Source organism: Gopherus evgoodei, chromosome 1 (assembly GCF_007399415.2).
Source record: "Gopherus evgoodei ecotype Sinaloan lineage chromosome 1, rGopEvg1_v1.p, whole genome shotgun sequence".
Lineage (NCBI taxonomy): Eukaryota > Metazoa > Chordata > Testudines > Testudinidae > Gopherus > Gopherus evgoodei.
In genome coordinates, this window is record NC_044322.1 from 189168502 (window position 1) to 189185281 (window position 16780).

At 44.7% G+C, this 16780-nt stretch overlaps 1 protein-coding gene across 1 annotated transcript in view; it reads right to left on the reverse strand.

The window, feature by feature from the left end:
* The window catches only part of CD80 (CD80 molecule), a 32950-nt gene extending 23627 nt beyond the window's left edge, over window positions 1–9323 (reverse strand). The window contains exons 1-2 of the mRNA XM_030580682.1: window positions 9225–9323; window positions 7918–8024 (exon numbers count right to left, since the gene is read on the reverse strand). Of these exons, the coding sequence (XP_030436542.1) occupies window positions 7918–8014 (97 nt within the window). The 5' untranslated portion in view covers window positions 8015–8024; window positions 9225–9323. The remainder of the gene's footprint in view (window positions 1–7917; window positions 8025–9224) is intronic.
* Between the last annotated feature and the right edge of the window lie 7457 nt (window positions 9324–16780).

Below are 16780 nucleotides of genomic sequence, written 5' to 3' on the forward strand. Positions count from 1 at the left end.
TCCCTCCTCCACAGCCTCAGCTCGCTTGCTGCACCCCTGGTGCAATGCTCTGGGCTGCGGGGCTGTGAGCTCCTGAGGCAGTGCAGCTGCAGAGCCCAGCCTGACCCAGTCTCTGTGCTGTGCGGTGACAGCAGTGGCATGAGCCGGGTGGCATGGCTGTAGCATCACCAGCCACTGGTGCTCCAGGCAGTGCAGTAAGGGGTCAGGGAGCAGGAGGGGTTGGACAGAGGGCAGGGGAGTTTGGGATGTTGGTCAGGGGGCAAGGGGTGTGGACAGGGGGCAGGGTGGTTGGGGGGGAAACGGGGTTGATGGGGCAGGGATCTGCGGGGGGGCAGTCAGGAAGGAGGAGGGGTTGGGAGGGGCAGCATGGGGCAGTCAGTGACAGGGGTTCCGGGGGCAGTCAGGGGACAGGGAGAAGGAGTGGTTGGATGGAGCAGGGGTCCTGAGGATCAGAAATGAGAGGAAGGGCTGGATGGGGTGGCAGAGGTCCTGGGGCAGTCAAGGGACAGGGAGCGGGGTGTGTGTGGATGGGGTAGGGGTCCCAGAGGGACCGAAAGGAAACGGGGGGGTTGGATGGGGCAGGAGTCTTGAAGGGGCAGATAGGAGGTGGGGGATGGGCCATGACCCCATCCCTTATCCAGCCCTCCATACACTTTACGAAACCCAATGCGGCCCTCTGGCCAAAAAGTTTGCCCACCCCGGTCCAAATTGCTCCCCTGCAACTCTTTTAAAACTCTTGAATGAAAGTATTTGGATCTGCTGGTTTTAAACTGTCTAACTTTAGTAGCTCATGTTTAGCATCTCCAGTGATACTAGTGGAATGGAAAATATTTCATCAACACCACCACCACCACCACCACCACATCATATGACTACATCATCTAGCATTTTCACTGAACAATTCTGCTGTTTCTGACTTGTAACTGACAATTCTACCACTTCCATCTAGTAAAGGACCATATCATTGTTAGGATTCTTTTTGTCCCTAAAATACTTGAACATCTCCTTAATGCCTTTCACATAATCACATGGCTCTGTCATGTCATCTCTATAAGGCAGAGTTAAGGTGGGTTGGAAGGTGCAAACTGTGCATTATTGCCTAAGGTTGGATTTCTTTTAAGCATAACCTTAACCCTCAATTGCCTGGATTTAAAAGGCTTGGTTTGAAGACAATTACAACATCTTTACAATTTCTTTTATCCTTAAGTTACTCATACATACTCTCAAGCTTAACACCATTTAAACTTTTTTCTTTTGGTTTAATTTTTTTTTTCATCTCTAGCCCTTATGATTATGAAGAAAGCCTGGAAAACATGAACCATGTGTAAGCAATGCACCAATGCTGAGCCTAAAAAATTGCATGAAGTCATAGCTCTGGGAAGTGTGTATTACCTCTATTCATCTCAGTGGCATGCTAGCTCTGAAGCTTAATGATAGTAATTTAAATATTAACATTGTTCACTATGTTACTGATGATCAAAGCATGTCCAGCACCACAACTTCCCTCCCACCCAATTTAACCGAAGCCTGTCACAGGTAGTTCAAAGCAGTGCACATGGGGTGCCAATCAGCATGCTGTCCATTTTTCTAATTCTTACTCATCAAAAATTGGACTACAGTCATCTTGCTTTGCCTAAACTTGTTTGTGTCACTACAGTGAGCAGACATAACCCAAAGACTTGCAGTCAGGGAGCAGATACACTGAGTAAGAAGGGGGCATTTTTACTGACTTACTCATGTGACAATAACTTTGCTTATAAGAAAAACAGTTCAGCATTAGAAGTGCCTTGATCTTTAATTAGTAACTCCTAAGATGTGCCAGGGAAGCTTTAATAACCACGTAGTCCAGAGGGTGTCACCCTTGCAGCATCTCTAGCAACACAGTGACACCCCCACATCAGCACCATCATATTGGGGGCACACAAACATTGCCTTCTGAACTCCACCTCCCTGTGCAAGCCACCCATTAGGGTACTTCAAGTCCCAACTCTGCCTAGTTTACAAGATAAGAACGTTCACAACTCACAACCCACTAGCCAACATGTTACATCCAAACAAGAGTTGTGGGGACAAAACCCTGATGGTTTCTGCTTTCTTGGCTGCTGGGATCCAGGTGAAGACATTCAGACTGGATGAATGATTTTGTAAAGGTCTGTTTGCCTTAAATTTTATTGTGCCCCTCCCCCTTGGGTTATTCTGAGACAGATGGAATATGTATGCTGGGCAGGGGGCAGATTTAATGCATATCAGCAGAGCTGGGGTATAGGATAGAAGGGGAGGGTATTTTGTGAGGGGAGGCGAGAGAAGAGGGCGTGAGAGACCCACTGAAACCCTCTTCCAGCACTAGGAGCAGACAAACTAGGTTAGGATTAGAAAGGACAGAGTTGAACATTCACTCAGAATTCAAATCCAGACCTGGATCTTTTCTGAGGTTAGAGAAATGGTGGTTCCTTTAAAACAAAACCAACCCTCCACCCACCTCCAGACATTTCCTCAGCATTTTTGCACCTGCTGGTTTGGGGCAGGACCAGACGTAGGAGTTGTGCAAGACCATTCAAGGGGGATGTGTGGAGCACAGAGATTTGGATGAATTTGTTAAGCTTTTTCAAGATTCATCTATCCCTGGTTGGAACCCAGTCCTGAATAATATTTTCTAGTAGAATACTTTGCCCTTCTGTAGCACCTTCCAACTGAGAAGGTTCTCAAAGCATGTCTGTCACAAAACCCCGCCTGAGTATTATCCCCACTTTATAACTAGAGAAACTGAGGCACAAAGGTTAAGGCCCAAATTTTCAAGTGTCTACTAATTTTGGGTGCCTCAAGTTTTCAGATACCCATCCCAATTCTGATGTGAATAGATGCTGTTAAGTGCCCAGCACCTGTGAAAAGCAAGCACTACATGCCTCAGATTGCGTACCCCAAATTAGTGAACACTTTTGGTTTAAATGACTTCCCTAAAAATGCACAAATTAGTGATAGGGCAGGGAATAGAAACCCAGAGTCCTTACTCCAAGCCCTCAGCTCTAATGGGCATGTATTCACTACAGCACTGAGCTGGGAATCTTGGCAATAAGCCAAAATGTGAGGGATTGGTTGAGGAAATATTTTATTTATATATAGATAGATATATTTAACCTAACAGGCTAAGTGATAAATAAAGAACATGATAGCATTCTATAAGTATCTGAAAGGTATAAATACCAAGGATGGAGAGAACTTGTAGAGGGCAGTCCCGAGGGAAAAAAGGCTAAGAGTATGAGTCGCTGAGAGGAACAAGTATGTTGAATCGCAAGCACTTTCTAACAGCGAGATCTCTTTAGACTGAAATAATTTCCCAAAGGAAGTGATGAACACCTCTTAGAACAGTCAAAGGTAGACAGGAGATCACACGGAATTCATAGAACAAGTTTGCAAGTTGCAGTGACAGAGTTTGACTAGATTATCTTTCCCACCTTTAATTTCTATTATCCAATGTTACGAAACTGCAGAATCAGAGGAAAGTGAAATGTACTGTGTTCTGTATGTAGGAAACATCATCATTAGTCTCTGCCCAGCCAGCAGTCAGCACTTTCATTTTCAGTCAGGGAGTCCCCTGGGACCAATGAACTGAAGTGGTATTTGAAAAGGTAAGAGAGAAAAGCAGAAGCACAATCCGTGGTGGGTTCTGCATTTGGAACTATTTGCATATTCTCGAATGACCTTCTGAATCTCCCAGTGATGTTCCTCGGAGGGAATTGAATTATTACAACTAGATTTCTGCATCTTTGAGTACTGAGGAGGCAGCAGCTCATCCAAAAAGGCAAAAGAGACCGGGGTGGCAGCAGCAAAAAGACAGAAACTGAATTTGCATGTCTTAGCCGCTTCGGCTGTGGCTGCTTCAGTGAAACATTTGCAATTTCCTCATTGCAGTCTGCCTCTGATACAGCTCCTAGGCCTATTGGGAATGGCACCGAAACTGGCCACAAATGGACAGAGAGTCATTAGTAGCTGATGAAAACATTGCCAATGCCCACGGAGCATGCTACCCTTTTTTATTTTTAATCTCTCCTGCCACCCCCAACAGAAATCTAATAAAGGGCCAGCTCCTCCCTGAGCTGGCTATTGTCACATGCGTTCGAGAGGGGATTCCCAGCTCTTGTTAGTGAGCAAACATTTTCTTTCATTGTTGAAGGAAGTGTATTTCCCCACCCTCCAATAACTCAAAAACGTTGCAGGGATTTTCCTCAAAACTTTCCAAAAAAATTCACCTCTGGACAGAGCCCAGGAACCAGATCCTGAGCTTTGGCACCGCTCCGGGCAGGCAAAGACGCTGCATAACCATATTAAAGGGGTAGTAGGAGCTTCTCCCAGCAAGCGAGAATAGCCACCTGGCCTAAGGCTGGCTCCATTGGCTCTATGTCACCTCCTCCTCGTCTTCACCAGTACCTGGGGTAGGCCAGGAGCACACTGAGATCTGGCAACCATTGGCTGGTATAAGAGCTGCTAAGGGTATGTCTACACTGAAGCACAGAGCGAGCCTCCCAGCCTGAACTGACAGACTCAGGCTGCCTTGGCTCGAGTTCGTGTGCTAAAAATAGCAGTGGGGATGTTGCTGCACCAGTGGAGGCTTGGGTGGCTAATGCCCAGCTGCAGTGTGGACACACCCTAAGAGACTGTTACCAGCCAGCGTAACTTAGAATAGCTCTAAGACTACTCTAAGTCATACTAGGACTTGAAGTGGTCCCAGGAAGCCCTGGGGAATTGAGGAAGCACAAAGATGGCTTGAAGCCACCTTTGCATCCCTTCCCTGCCCTATCTCAGGTCCTGTGCTGAGCGCAGCATGTTGGAACCTGAGAACTGGGACCCACGCATGAAAAATGTCAGCCACAAAGAAGAAATGTTCAGAAAGTTATGAGCATTTGGAAAGATAGAGTTAGAACGAAAGCCCTGAGGTTATGCTATCTATAGCAGTTACGGTGACTATGTATATCTATATACTGTATCCACTATAGCCCTTAGCTTATGTGTGTATATGTGTGTGTGTGTACACACACACAAGCTAAGGGCTATAGTGGATACAGTAAATATTGCACCGCAGGTTGAAGAGGAGAACAAAAATAGCTTCAGGAATTATTTCCCACTGGAGGTCATTTTATTCACCTCCCGGGGCAATAAACATACTTATTCAGATGGGTGATGCTGGTTTAAGTTTTATTATACAACGTTCTGCTTCCTAAACATAGTGCAGCTTTAGTTAACCTCTGCAAAGGGTCCTTAATTTTACATCACAAGCTCAGAACAATTTTGTTCCATGTCATAGTAAAAGAATGACTGCCACAGGTTCTTCTAGGATGCCCATCATCATGGTATCTACCTGCTGTCATTTAGCCCTTAATCCATACGTCACAAAGTAGGATATGTATCAAAACTTCTCTTTTGAAAAGGAGTTTAAAGCTCAAAAATAATCACTGATTTTGGGTGCCCAACTTGAGACACTTCAAGATGCCTTGATTTGGGCATCCAAATTGAAGCATCTAAAAATCAGGCCACCTTTGAAAGTGTTGGCTTCAATGATTTGCTTAAAATCACCCAGCAGGTCAGTGGCAGAGCTGTTAAGAAAAGCCTGGTCTTCCCAGCCCTGTGCTGTAGCCGCACTGCCTACCGTACAGAAGGTCATGAATTTGGGATGCCCACCTTCCTAATGCGTGAGCTATGAGATCATCTGCTACGAGCCCCAAGGAAATCTTTAAAACCATGCCATGGTGTACGCTGTATAGGCTACGTACGTATTTGTGGTACTGTAGCACCGAGGAACACCAGTGACAAACCAAGACCCCACTGTGCTAGGCACTGCACATACACACAGAACAAAAAGTATATATTGTACAGAAGAGTTAACAGAAGAATGTTCTAGAGAGATTTAAAAATGCAGATCTGTATTGTTTTCCATATTACTCTGCCTATAAATAATGTAGGCTCCCTAATGCTATCTGAGTCCCACGGCTCAGAGAGGAGAAAAAATTATAACCAGTACATTTTAGAAAGCTCCAAAGCTTTTCTCTGCTTGTTAATGTCATAGTGTTCAAATGAGCATCTTGCAGTCTACCAGGATTAGAAACAAAAGCGCTGTTCCTTTGGAAAGGACAGTCCTTGGCTTTCTAATGGGATAAAGCTCCTGTTTCTACTGATCAGACCTTAAACCTGTCACTGGTGAAGGCCTGCATATAGTCTAGCTTGGGCCTATTATAATTTTGGGGAGTAATATGACCTTCTCGTGCACACATACATTTATACACATACACATGATGGTTTAGTGTGGCATCATTACAGCATGAGTGTGGATGGATGCATTACTCACAAATACATGTATTATGTTTATGACATATTTAAATGTGTGGGTAGGAGGTTGGGAGAGGGAAAAGAGCCTTGAAAACGTGGTGGTTTGCTTTACAGGGGTCTGTGTGTTTAATTCCGTGTGAAATTCCCCAAGTTTTGCTTTGAGTTTCTGGTTTGAACAAACTCAGAATCTTAAAGTGAAACTCAGTGGAAATAACAAAGTTTTCCCCCATTTCATAATACTACCATGAAAAACTCAGAATTTTGAACAACTTTTATGCAACGCCACAATTCAGCACAGTTTGCTCTAAAGTGTCATTAACTCCACGGAAACTGTCAACAAGCCTGATACTTCCAATCTGTAAGGGATCCGAGCTCAGGAGAACTGTATGTGCTTTGAGGTTTTGGTGTTAACATTTCACACAGGTGTGACAACTGATCTCAAAAGCCTGTTGAATTCAATGGGCCTTGCAGCAGACTCTTGGAGAGAGCGAGGGGACAGGATATATGATTCAGTCCCAAGACCAGTAATTTAAGCCTGCATTAGGGGAATTGTTGATTGTGTGATTTTGCAATGACCAGTTTAATGTACATTTCCCAGAGGAAAAATTACCTCTTTCTGTTTCTGCATTTCCTGAGAGCTTAGAAGCGTTTCTGTCACAGAAGCTCTGAATCAGCTTCTATCCTTGCAGTCAAGGGAAGACAGGACAGGGCAGGGCTCCCTTTAGGGCCTGTCAATGCTGGTGCTTCAATCACTGGAAAGAGCACTGCTGAGCAATGGGAGAACACCCACCCCTGCCTATCCTTGGGAGCACAGCTGGCTCTCAGCTTTGTATGGCCCTATGAAAAGTAGTACTTGCATGGACCACCCCTCACACACACAGCCTTGGACCAGGCACTTTCCCACAAGTGTGTGCGTACTCATATCCCTTCCTGCCTGCCTTTGGTGCTCACTCCGGCTGTGGGGAGCCCTCACCCCTCACAATTTTCAGACTCAGCAGTCTTTAGTGACCCACTTGGCCTAGGAAGCCAAGAATGGAGCAGAAGTGCCACTTTCCAAACAGAGAGCAGACAAGGGTGTCTTGAGAATTCTCTCTCTGCTGTGGCCTGCACACACCACTCTGTTGGGGCCACAGCTATGGAATCGAAGATGTCTTTCTAGACAGCACCTCATGGGTGTGGGGAGTGGAGGGCCCAACACAAGCAAATAGGTCACACAAGCTTATGGTTGGCTCTGTCTATAGAGGAGTGGGACCAGGATCAGAAATCCAGTTCTTGCATGGAGTATTAACTACTCCCCCACCCCACCCCACCCCGGCCACCAGGCCTCTTCCCAGCACCCTGATATTTCTACTACATTTTAGCGACAGTGAAAAGCACCACCCTAGAAGCTGCAGTCCTCTCTCTGTCCCCATAACATGCAGCAGCAGTAGCTCCAGCACCCCAAGCTTCTGCCCCAATGCTCCTCACCGGCCTAGTGTGGGGAAAGAGGGAGTCCCAGCACCCCAAGCTTCTGCCCCAATGCTCCTCACCGGCCTAGTGTGGGGAAAGAGGGAGTCAAAGCTCCTGAGACACAAAATGGAACGGATCTCGTCCACTTACCTAGACTAGTGAAGTGAAGCACAAAGAGCCCCCGCCAGAACCAATTCTTTAATGCCAGGCCAGACCACATCAGTTCAGCCCTGGCCACACACACCATTTTCTTAGAACTTCTCGGATAAAAAAAGACAGAGAAAAGAAAAGGAGTGAAACAAGAAGGAATTGATGAGTTAATAAATGAAGCCTTGAATTGACCAGAAATCTTGACTCTTTGGACAAGTGGTACACTATGTAGTACTTCTATACTGTTGAGCATCCGGCAGGATCCCATAGCACAGTGATTCTCAAACGGGGGGTCGGGATCCCTCAGGGGGTCTCAAGGTAATTACATGGGGGAGTTATGAGCTGTCAGCCTCCACCCCAAGCCTCGCTTTGCATCCAGCATTTATAATGGTGCTAAATATATAAAATAGTATTTTTAATTTATAAGGGGGGTCGCAATCAGCAGCTTGCTATGTGAAAGTGGTCACCAGTACAGAAGTGTGAGAGCCACTGCCGTAGCACTTAACAAACGCTGGTTAATTAAGCCTCAGTATCAGCGCACTGTGCACTCTCCAGGAGTTTCATTCTGGACTGGGTGATCTGCTGTGCTTGGGAAATTCTAATGGCCTTTTCAAGGGTTAATTCTGGGTGCTATGGGCGTTATTCTGAGGGAGCAGGTAAGTGACTTTCCCAAGGTCCTGGCCACTCATCAGTGGCAGAGTTGGCCATACAGCCCAGGAGTCCCAATTGCTAAAGCCTCTGCTCTATACATAAAACACACTTATCCCCATTCTCAGTGCACCAAGGCTCTGGCTGGTATAAAATCAGGAGGCTGGTTTTACACTATCTTATTGCCTCCCCCTATTATTCTGGAGTTGGCCAGGAGCCTAGAATAGCCTCCGGACTTCCCCAAACTGCACCCAGTGGCCTTGGCCATTCAGCATTTGAGAAGTGAATTCAGTGCGGAAGAACTGGTGGATTTACAGCTCAAGAAAAAGCTGTTTATTACAGAGGCACAGCACCAGCAACAGAGGGTCAGTGCCCTCCAAGCCTGCCTCCTCCCATCCTGCCTCAACTCATAACAGACGCCTTTTTGAAATCATCAGCTCAAGGTGTTCAGAGGTTTGTTTTCCAGCCCAGCAGGTTTCTGACCAATTTTAAGATGATACATTCTTGACCTCCAGCAGCCCACACAGCCCAACATTACCAGGCACATGCCATGCAGCCAGACAGTAGTGAACTGCCAGCAGAGGAAAGCAAAGGGCCAAACCACTCCAATAGAGGTCCCCAGAGTCACCTGTCGCAAGGCAAAAACTGAGAGCACTCACTTGTGTTCCAGTGGCTTCTTCTCCCTCTTGCCGTAGGGTCTGGGTAGTCCTTAGCTGGCCACGTCCCCTGTGTTACGGAGCTCAAAGCAGCTCATTCTCAGTCAGCCGTGCACAACAAAAGAACAGAGCGTGTGCGTGTGGAGCTTAACTTTATACAGGCAAAAAGGATTGCCACCCCCACAACTTCCTCTTTTGCACTGATTAAGAATCTAAACCTTTCTGACCTTGATGTCCCCACGCTGCTTGGAAACAGTTGTTACGAAGGCCCTGGGACCAACTCGACAGGCTGTGTTGAGGGTTCCAACAGAGCAGCAGTCCCATACAGTTACATGGGGCAATTTCTCTGTGGCCACAAAAGAGAGGAAATATTGTTTCATAATGATCTAAAATTGGACCAAAACATTGTTAATGCTCACGCTGTCCTGTAATCACTAGCCTTGCTTAATCTCATCCCATCACTTCCAATCCTTTAACCCATCTTCCCACTCCCACACACTGGTACCACCCAGACCTCTCACCCTACTGGTCCCTTCCTTTTTATCTGCCCCTCAGCCTTGCACCAGCCATTTTGCTTCCCCCTGCATTTGGAACATTCTTTCATGGCCTCTCCCAACACCCTTCCATGAATGCTTGGTACACTGGTCTAACATCATTGAGGTGTCTGTGCATTTTGCCTATTTTAGAGACCCGTCCTGCAAAGTGTTGAGCACTTTCTGAGAGGGTCTGAGCACACAACTCTAGGGCTGATCACTTTTGTGTATGAACCTTTTTTCAGCAAAAAACGTCCAAATTCAGTCACATGAAACTGTTTAGCAAATGCCTGTTGATTTTGCCAAATTGTTTTAACCAAGGGGGGAAAAAGTCAGAAAAAAGTTTTGTTTTGACTTTTTTTCAAATGAACTGTTTTAATTTTTTTGGCTGAAAATGCGTTTTCATTTCAAAATTTCCTTTCCATTTATTAAAAAAAATGTAATGGTCAAAATTGAAACAAAACTTTCTGATGTGGTCAAAATGAAACATTCAACACCAAATCATTATTTTTTTTAACTTTTCAACATGCCAAAATATTTGAAAAATATTGTTTTTGTTTTGACTTGCAATTGCTTTTTTTTTCATTTTTCAGAATTCCCAGCAAACCACATTATTTTTTCACCCAGCTCTAGACAACTGCCATTAGCTCCAGTGACAGCTCAGGGCACCAGGCAGAGATGCTCAGTGCCTCACAGGATCAGATCTTCTTCAAGGCATGGATCTTCCCTCCTTATTTGTTTTGTTAAGTGGCCTGTATCTTTATATCCCAGTGGAAATAATGCCCTATCAATTAACCCACAATAACAATTGTTATAACACAAATGATTTAAGTATAAACATCACGCCTGATTCATGACTGTGTTGCTCCAGTTTTAACTCTGTGTAACCCTTTGATTTCAATGGGCTTACAGTAGCATAGAACTGGAGTAAGACAAGGTGAATTGGATCCATTGTACTGCAAACAAATCAAAGTTCTATTTTGCTAGCTCATAGCTGGCCATATGCTAGCTCATAAGGAAGTCAGATGTTCACCTGGACACAATATTATTCAGTTGAGGATTCAAGCAGCTGAAATGGTATGGAGGAGCTTGGCGTCAAAGCAAACAATCACAAACTAAGAATTAATTAGGACTATTTATTTGGCTGTTGGTGGATTTCTAGCACATGTGTTTCATCGATTAGTTTCCTTTTCTTTTTTCCCCCTGTAAATTTGCATTCTACCTATGGCTCATCAGCATAGTACATAAATACAGAGACTAGTAGTAACAACAGATTTAAAGAATAGAAATTTGTTCATGGCACTTGAGAGGAAAAAAATAAAAATAAAACTTGGCTATCCTGAGTCCCAGTCTATTGCCCTAACCACAGAACTACCCTCTTTCCCTTTGTGTACCTAGTATGATCATACAGCTCTATTAATGTTGTCTATTGTATAATATTGTCTATTAGAGCCCTCCAGTATAATCACACACTATTTCATGTTTTATTACCCTCAAGGCTTGAAGGCATCTCGGGTACAGTTTTCAGAAGTGCCTAAGCAGCTTAGGAGACAGTCTCATTTTGAAAAGCGACTTAGTGTTATGGTCACAGCATACACAGAGAAGAGTCAGATGTAGGGTTACCAACCCTCCAGTATTGCCCTGGTGTCTCCAGGAATTAAAGATTAATCTTTAATTAAAGATTATGCCATGTGATAAAACCTCCAGGAATATATCCAACCAAAATTAGCAACCCTAGTCAGATAGGAACATAAAATACTCTTGCTGGAAGGTTGCAACATAACTCTACTTTACTACTTAGAATTCAGAACGATAACACACAAGAAACCCAAACCAGAAAGCAACAAAGCAGGCTGCTCCCTGAAACAGAGTCACACATATTACCTCACCTTACTCTAGGTGTCTGTCTGCAGACTGACTGCTGATAGCGTGCTAAACCAGATCACTTCCTTTCCTAGGGAGCTCCCTAGCCTGCAAACAGGGCCAGGGAAAAAACGCTGACCATTTAAAGCGATAGTTTACAATTTTAATACAGTTTGCAATACACTACAGATAAAAGCCTAAATCTCATTGATTTTTAAGGGAGACCTAAGCTCCTAAGTCACTTAGGCACTTGAAACTTTGATTTTGAGACTAAACACTCACCCTGTATAGTAATATGGTACTGGCAAACCTTTTTGAGCTGTAAAGAATATTTTCTCACTTTCATTTTAAATTTAAATGATTAAAAACAGTTTTGCTTTTACTATATTAAAGCTAAAAAGAAATTCCAGTCAATGAATGCAGATGTTGTGGTAGTTATTTAGGGCTCAAGGGTGCCCTGAGAAATGCAGGGTCGGTCTCCACCAGTCCCCAGAGAGGCTGACTTGTACTTGTGAAGCCATGATCCTCTTGTCACAATCTGCAGGCATGCTGGAGGGCAGGATTGTTAGGTGCATAGGAGATGTAGTCACATTAAAATTACAGCCCTGACAGTTTCACCTGGTGAACAGGTGTGGTATTAGGGGCTGTGCCTTTAATGGCTGAGCTTCCCAAACAGAAAGTCTAGGTGGGGCACTGAGAAGCCAGCTGGGACCAGACACTTGCAACTTCCTTGAGCACTGAGTGCTCGCTGAACACTGCATGATCCCAGGAGTAAAGAGAACTAAGAAAAGATCCTGAGTGGAAGGATGAAGCAGTTAAAAGCCCCATCCAACAGAGATGAAACTCTAGAAATGTGGAAGACAACTGGAAAAGGTTTAAACAGTGCTTCTCCCTGTATCTACAAGCAATGAGTGCTGGAAAATATAGACATAGGTGGAGGGTAGCCTTATTTCTGACAATAGCAGGTTCTGAAGCACTTGATGTGTTTAGAACTTTTTAGTAAACTCAGGCAGAGAGGAGGCTAACTATGAAACTATTCCAGATACTTGAGGATTAACTGCACTCCACCTAAAAATGTTTAAAAACATCTCTCAGCTGTTTCAGAGAACAACAAGAAGGTGAAACCATAGCAGAGATTTCAGAGCTGAGTCCCTCATAAGAGACCAGCTTGCAATTGGAATCTGGAACAAAATGTCAGAAAGACACTATTGGGAGAGCCAAAATTAACCCTCGCTAAGGCCTAGTCTACACTAGGGGGCAGGGTCGATGTAAGATATGCAAATTCTGCTACGTGAATAGCATAGCTGAAGTCGACATATCTTATTTTGACTTATCTCCCGTCCTCATGGCGCGGGATCGACGGCTGCGGGTCCTCCCGTCGACTCCATTACCACCACTCGCTCTGATGGAGTTCCGGAGTCGATGGGAGCGTGTTCGGGGATCGATATATCGCATCTAGATGAGACACGATAGATCAATCCCCGATAAATCGATCGCTACCTGCCAATCCGGCGGGTAGTGTAGACATACCCTAATGCAATTAGAATCTAGCAAGCACAGGAGGTGACCCACTCCAGACTGAAGCTCATGGATGGTGGGCAGTGCCCTGACGCTGTAAACCAGATTGAGAATCCAAACTATCATAAGAAAATGAGCTGAGAGGCAGAGAGGCATATGGAACTTAAACTCGGAGTCCACCAAAAGCAGCACATGGAGCTGCACATACTGTGGCAACCAACACAAGCCAGGACAAGGCCCAACATAGGGGAAAAGATGCAAGAGCTTAATGGATAACATCCCTTTAGAAGAATATGCCAACAGCAGTGGAGTGGGCACAGTTTGGACAAAGAGCATGACAACAGCACTGCTGGCTCAGATGAATTCTTCCAGGGAAGAGTTGACAACATTGCAATAGAAGATGATTGAACTATCAGCCTGAAAGCATTAATTTTCATTAATTTTAAGGTGGACACTAGTGCACAAGCAAACAATGTTATTAATACTAAAAGAAAAGCTACAGGCACTGGCTATAAATGAGTAAAACTCAGGCTTACAGTTGTGAGCTTATCCCTACTAAAGGTGTATATGAACTAAACATATGGGTAAATAAACTGGAAAAGATACAATTTGTACTAGTGCCAGGGAGAAGTGCACCCATTATTGGGTTAAAAACAAATCATGCCCTGGTCTCATCAAGGAAGTGCATTCTTTGGAGGGGCAAGGGACCCAAACAATTAAGGAACAGTCTGAGGACATCTTCCACAGGATAGGGAAGCTCACAACAGCACACAGAATAGAGCTGAAAGAGCCCAACTGTCCCACAATTTATGCCCCAAGGAAAGTTTCCCTAGTCCTAAACCAGAGGTTAAAAGAGGAGCTGGATGGGCTCATTGCTTTGGGAATCACCCAGCTAGTAGAAGAACCAACCAAGTGGATAACACTTGTTGGTCATTGTGGAAAAGCAGACAGAACCCTTCACTTGTGCATAGACCCAAAGAATTCAGTATGTCAAAAGGGAACATTTTCCATTATCTACACATGGAGTAATTACTCAGGAGGAGGCCTGATGCATCAGCAGGGTTCTGGCTGGTGCCCTTAGAAAAACAGAGCACTTGTTTGTGCCTATTCAACACCCCCTTTGGGAGCCCTTGTTATTGCAGACGGCCATTTGGGTTTTGGTTTGGGCCCCCAGGTGTTTCACCAGAAAATACCACAAAATGTGGTTGATATAGAGGGTACTAACTTATGGTTTGCATAAATTGCAGTATGATGTGGGGAAAAACAGTAGAGAAGCAACACTAGAGGCTCTGAGCTGCTTTGGAAAGAACCCCAGCTGCTGGGCTACAGCTAAACATACCAATGTAAATTCCATGTAACAGAAATAACAAAGCTGGGGACCAGTTAACACAGCAAGATGTACAGGTAGATTACGATAAGGCTGAGACCATCACCAACATGCCTGCCCCACCAGATAAGGAAGGGTTACAAAGTTTCCTTAAAATGATGAGCTATATAGGGAAATTTGTGACTCAGCTGGCTGCCTGAACCAGCCACCTGCAAGTGCTACTGTGCAAAGACATGCAGTGGACATGCGATGCACATCTTAATGGAGAGTTTGGGGAACAGGAGGAAATAGTTAAAGAGGCCCCAGTCCAAAGGTACTGTGACAGTAAGTGCAAAACTAGGTTGCCCACAGACTCCTCTGACGAGGGTATTGGCTCAGTCTTCTTACAAAACTGGAGACCAGTGGCATATTCATCATGAATACTGAGTGCCAATATGCTCAGATAGAGAAGGAGGCTTTGGCATTAGTCCATAGGTGTAAAAAGTTTCGTGTCTTTATTGGGGCGGGTGGAAGGGGGTGGCTGTGTCAACTGAAACTGACCAGAAGCCATTTATTGCCATCGCTGAAAGAGACCTGGCAGCCCCGCCCTGCAAGAATACAGAGATTATTTTTTCAGCTACTACTATATGATTTGCAAATTGAATATAAACTTGGGAGACATTTGGTGGTTTCAGACATGCTCTCTAGAGCACTGGACAAAAGTGGACTGAAGCAAAGTCCAGAACTGGATTTTGTACCTGTCCATCTGATAAAAAAATATAGCTGGCCAATCTCAGATGAAATATGGACGGTGATGGCTAGAATTACTGCTGTGGATGAGACCTTGCAGAAAGTGATTAAGTCTATTAGTACTGGGTGTCTGGGACAGCATATTTCCAGCTCCAAGTATCATTTTAAGGGGGAGCACTAAGTACTAGATCAGATTTTGTTTAAAGACACCAGTGATGGTGAGTCTTAAGGTGTTACAGAAAAGTGTGTTAAAAAGATAATGATCACCTGAGGATTAAAAAAAATCTAAGAGAAGGACTAGAGACATTTTATACTGATCCCAAATGAACGGTGGCATTAAGGAAGCTGTCAGTGTGGGCTGTACATGTTAAAAAGTCAGGCCAAGTCAAGTAAAAGAACTGATGCTGGTTGCATAGGAAAAATTGCCCCTCCTCTGCCCCCCGAGAAAATAGACATTGATTTGTTTACATCTAGACTAGTATTTTTACTTCCCTGAGATAGCCTTATTACAAGATACTACAGCTAAAGAGGAGATTGTGCAGAGTGAATCTACTTTGCTGGACATAGTATACCTTACAATGTGCCACAGTATAGTGAGCATGAGTTTAAGCAGCATGAAAACAACAAAGCGACCTATTGAAAAAGGTTGTGGAGTCAGACTTTGTTCTGTTTTTAGCATTGTTAAATTACAGAATGGCATCAGTGAAGCATGAGTTGTCACCAGCTGGCACTCTGTAAAACTGAAAACTCAACACAAGAACGTGTGCGCTGTTAGAGAGAGCTTCTGGAGGCTTGCAGATGGCTAAAGAGACAGAAAGACAAAACAAAACAAATCAATGGGACTTGGGGGTCACAAGAGCTGCCACCACTTCATGAAAATGACACTGCGTGACGGGAAACAATGGCCACAAACAGGACCAGGGTCACAAGTGGTAGCTCTGCGACTATATGAAGTTGTCACCCCAGACTGACTATACTATGGAGTAATAGGTGACACCTTTTCCAAATCCCAGAAGGGATGAAAATTAGGGGCGCTGAATCTGCTGCTTTGCCTGGGGGTCTCAAACAGGCAACAACCACAGACGGTTGAGACAACAGAGCCTCAGGACACGAAACCACCAGAACAAGTGGACTTGTTCCCTCCTGACAGCAGTAGCGGTGAGGTTCCAGGGGAGCCCTGCAGGCCGAATGACAGCACAGCACACCTCCAAGACTAAATGAACACTGTCAGTAAGTTTCATTATTGGTTTGGATGTAAGTGTAAATGTGTGGCACTAATGGGTTTTCAGTGTTTTATTGCATTTTGGCTGGGAAGGGAAGATATGGTATTGGGACTGTGCCTTTAAGGGCTGAGCTTGCCAGATAAAGTCTAGGCAGGACACTGTGCACAGTCAGCAGGGGCGGCTCCAGGCCCCAGCATGCCAAGCGCCATGTTTGGGGCGGTGAAATGTTTAGAGCCGCCCCTGACAGTCAGTTGGAACCAGACTCAGAACAGAGCAGATCTACTGCAAGTTCCTTAAGCCTTGGCCCCTTTCTACAGAATACTGGAATGGCAGGTCACAAGGAGCTTGCATTTAAAAGAAACAGCA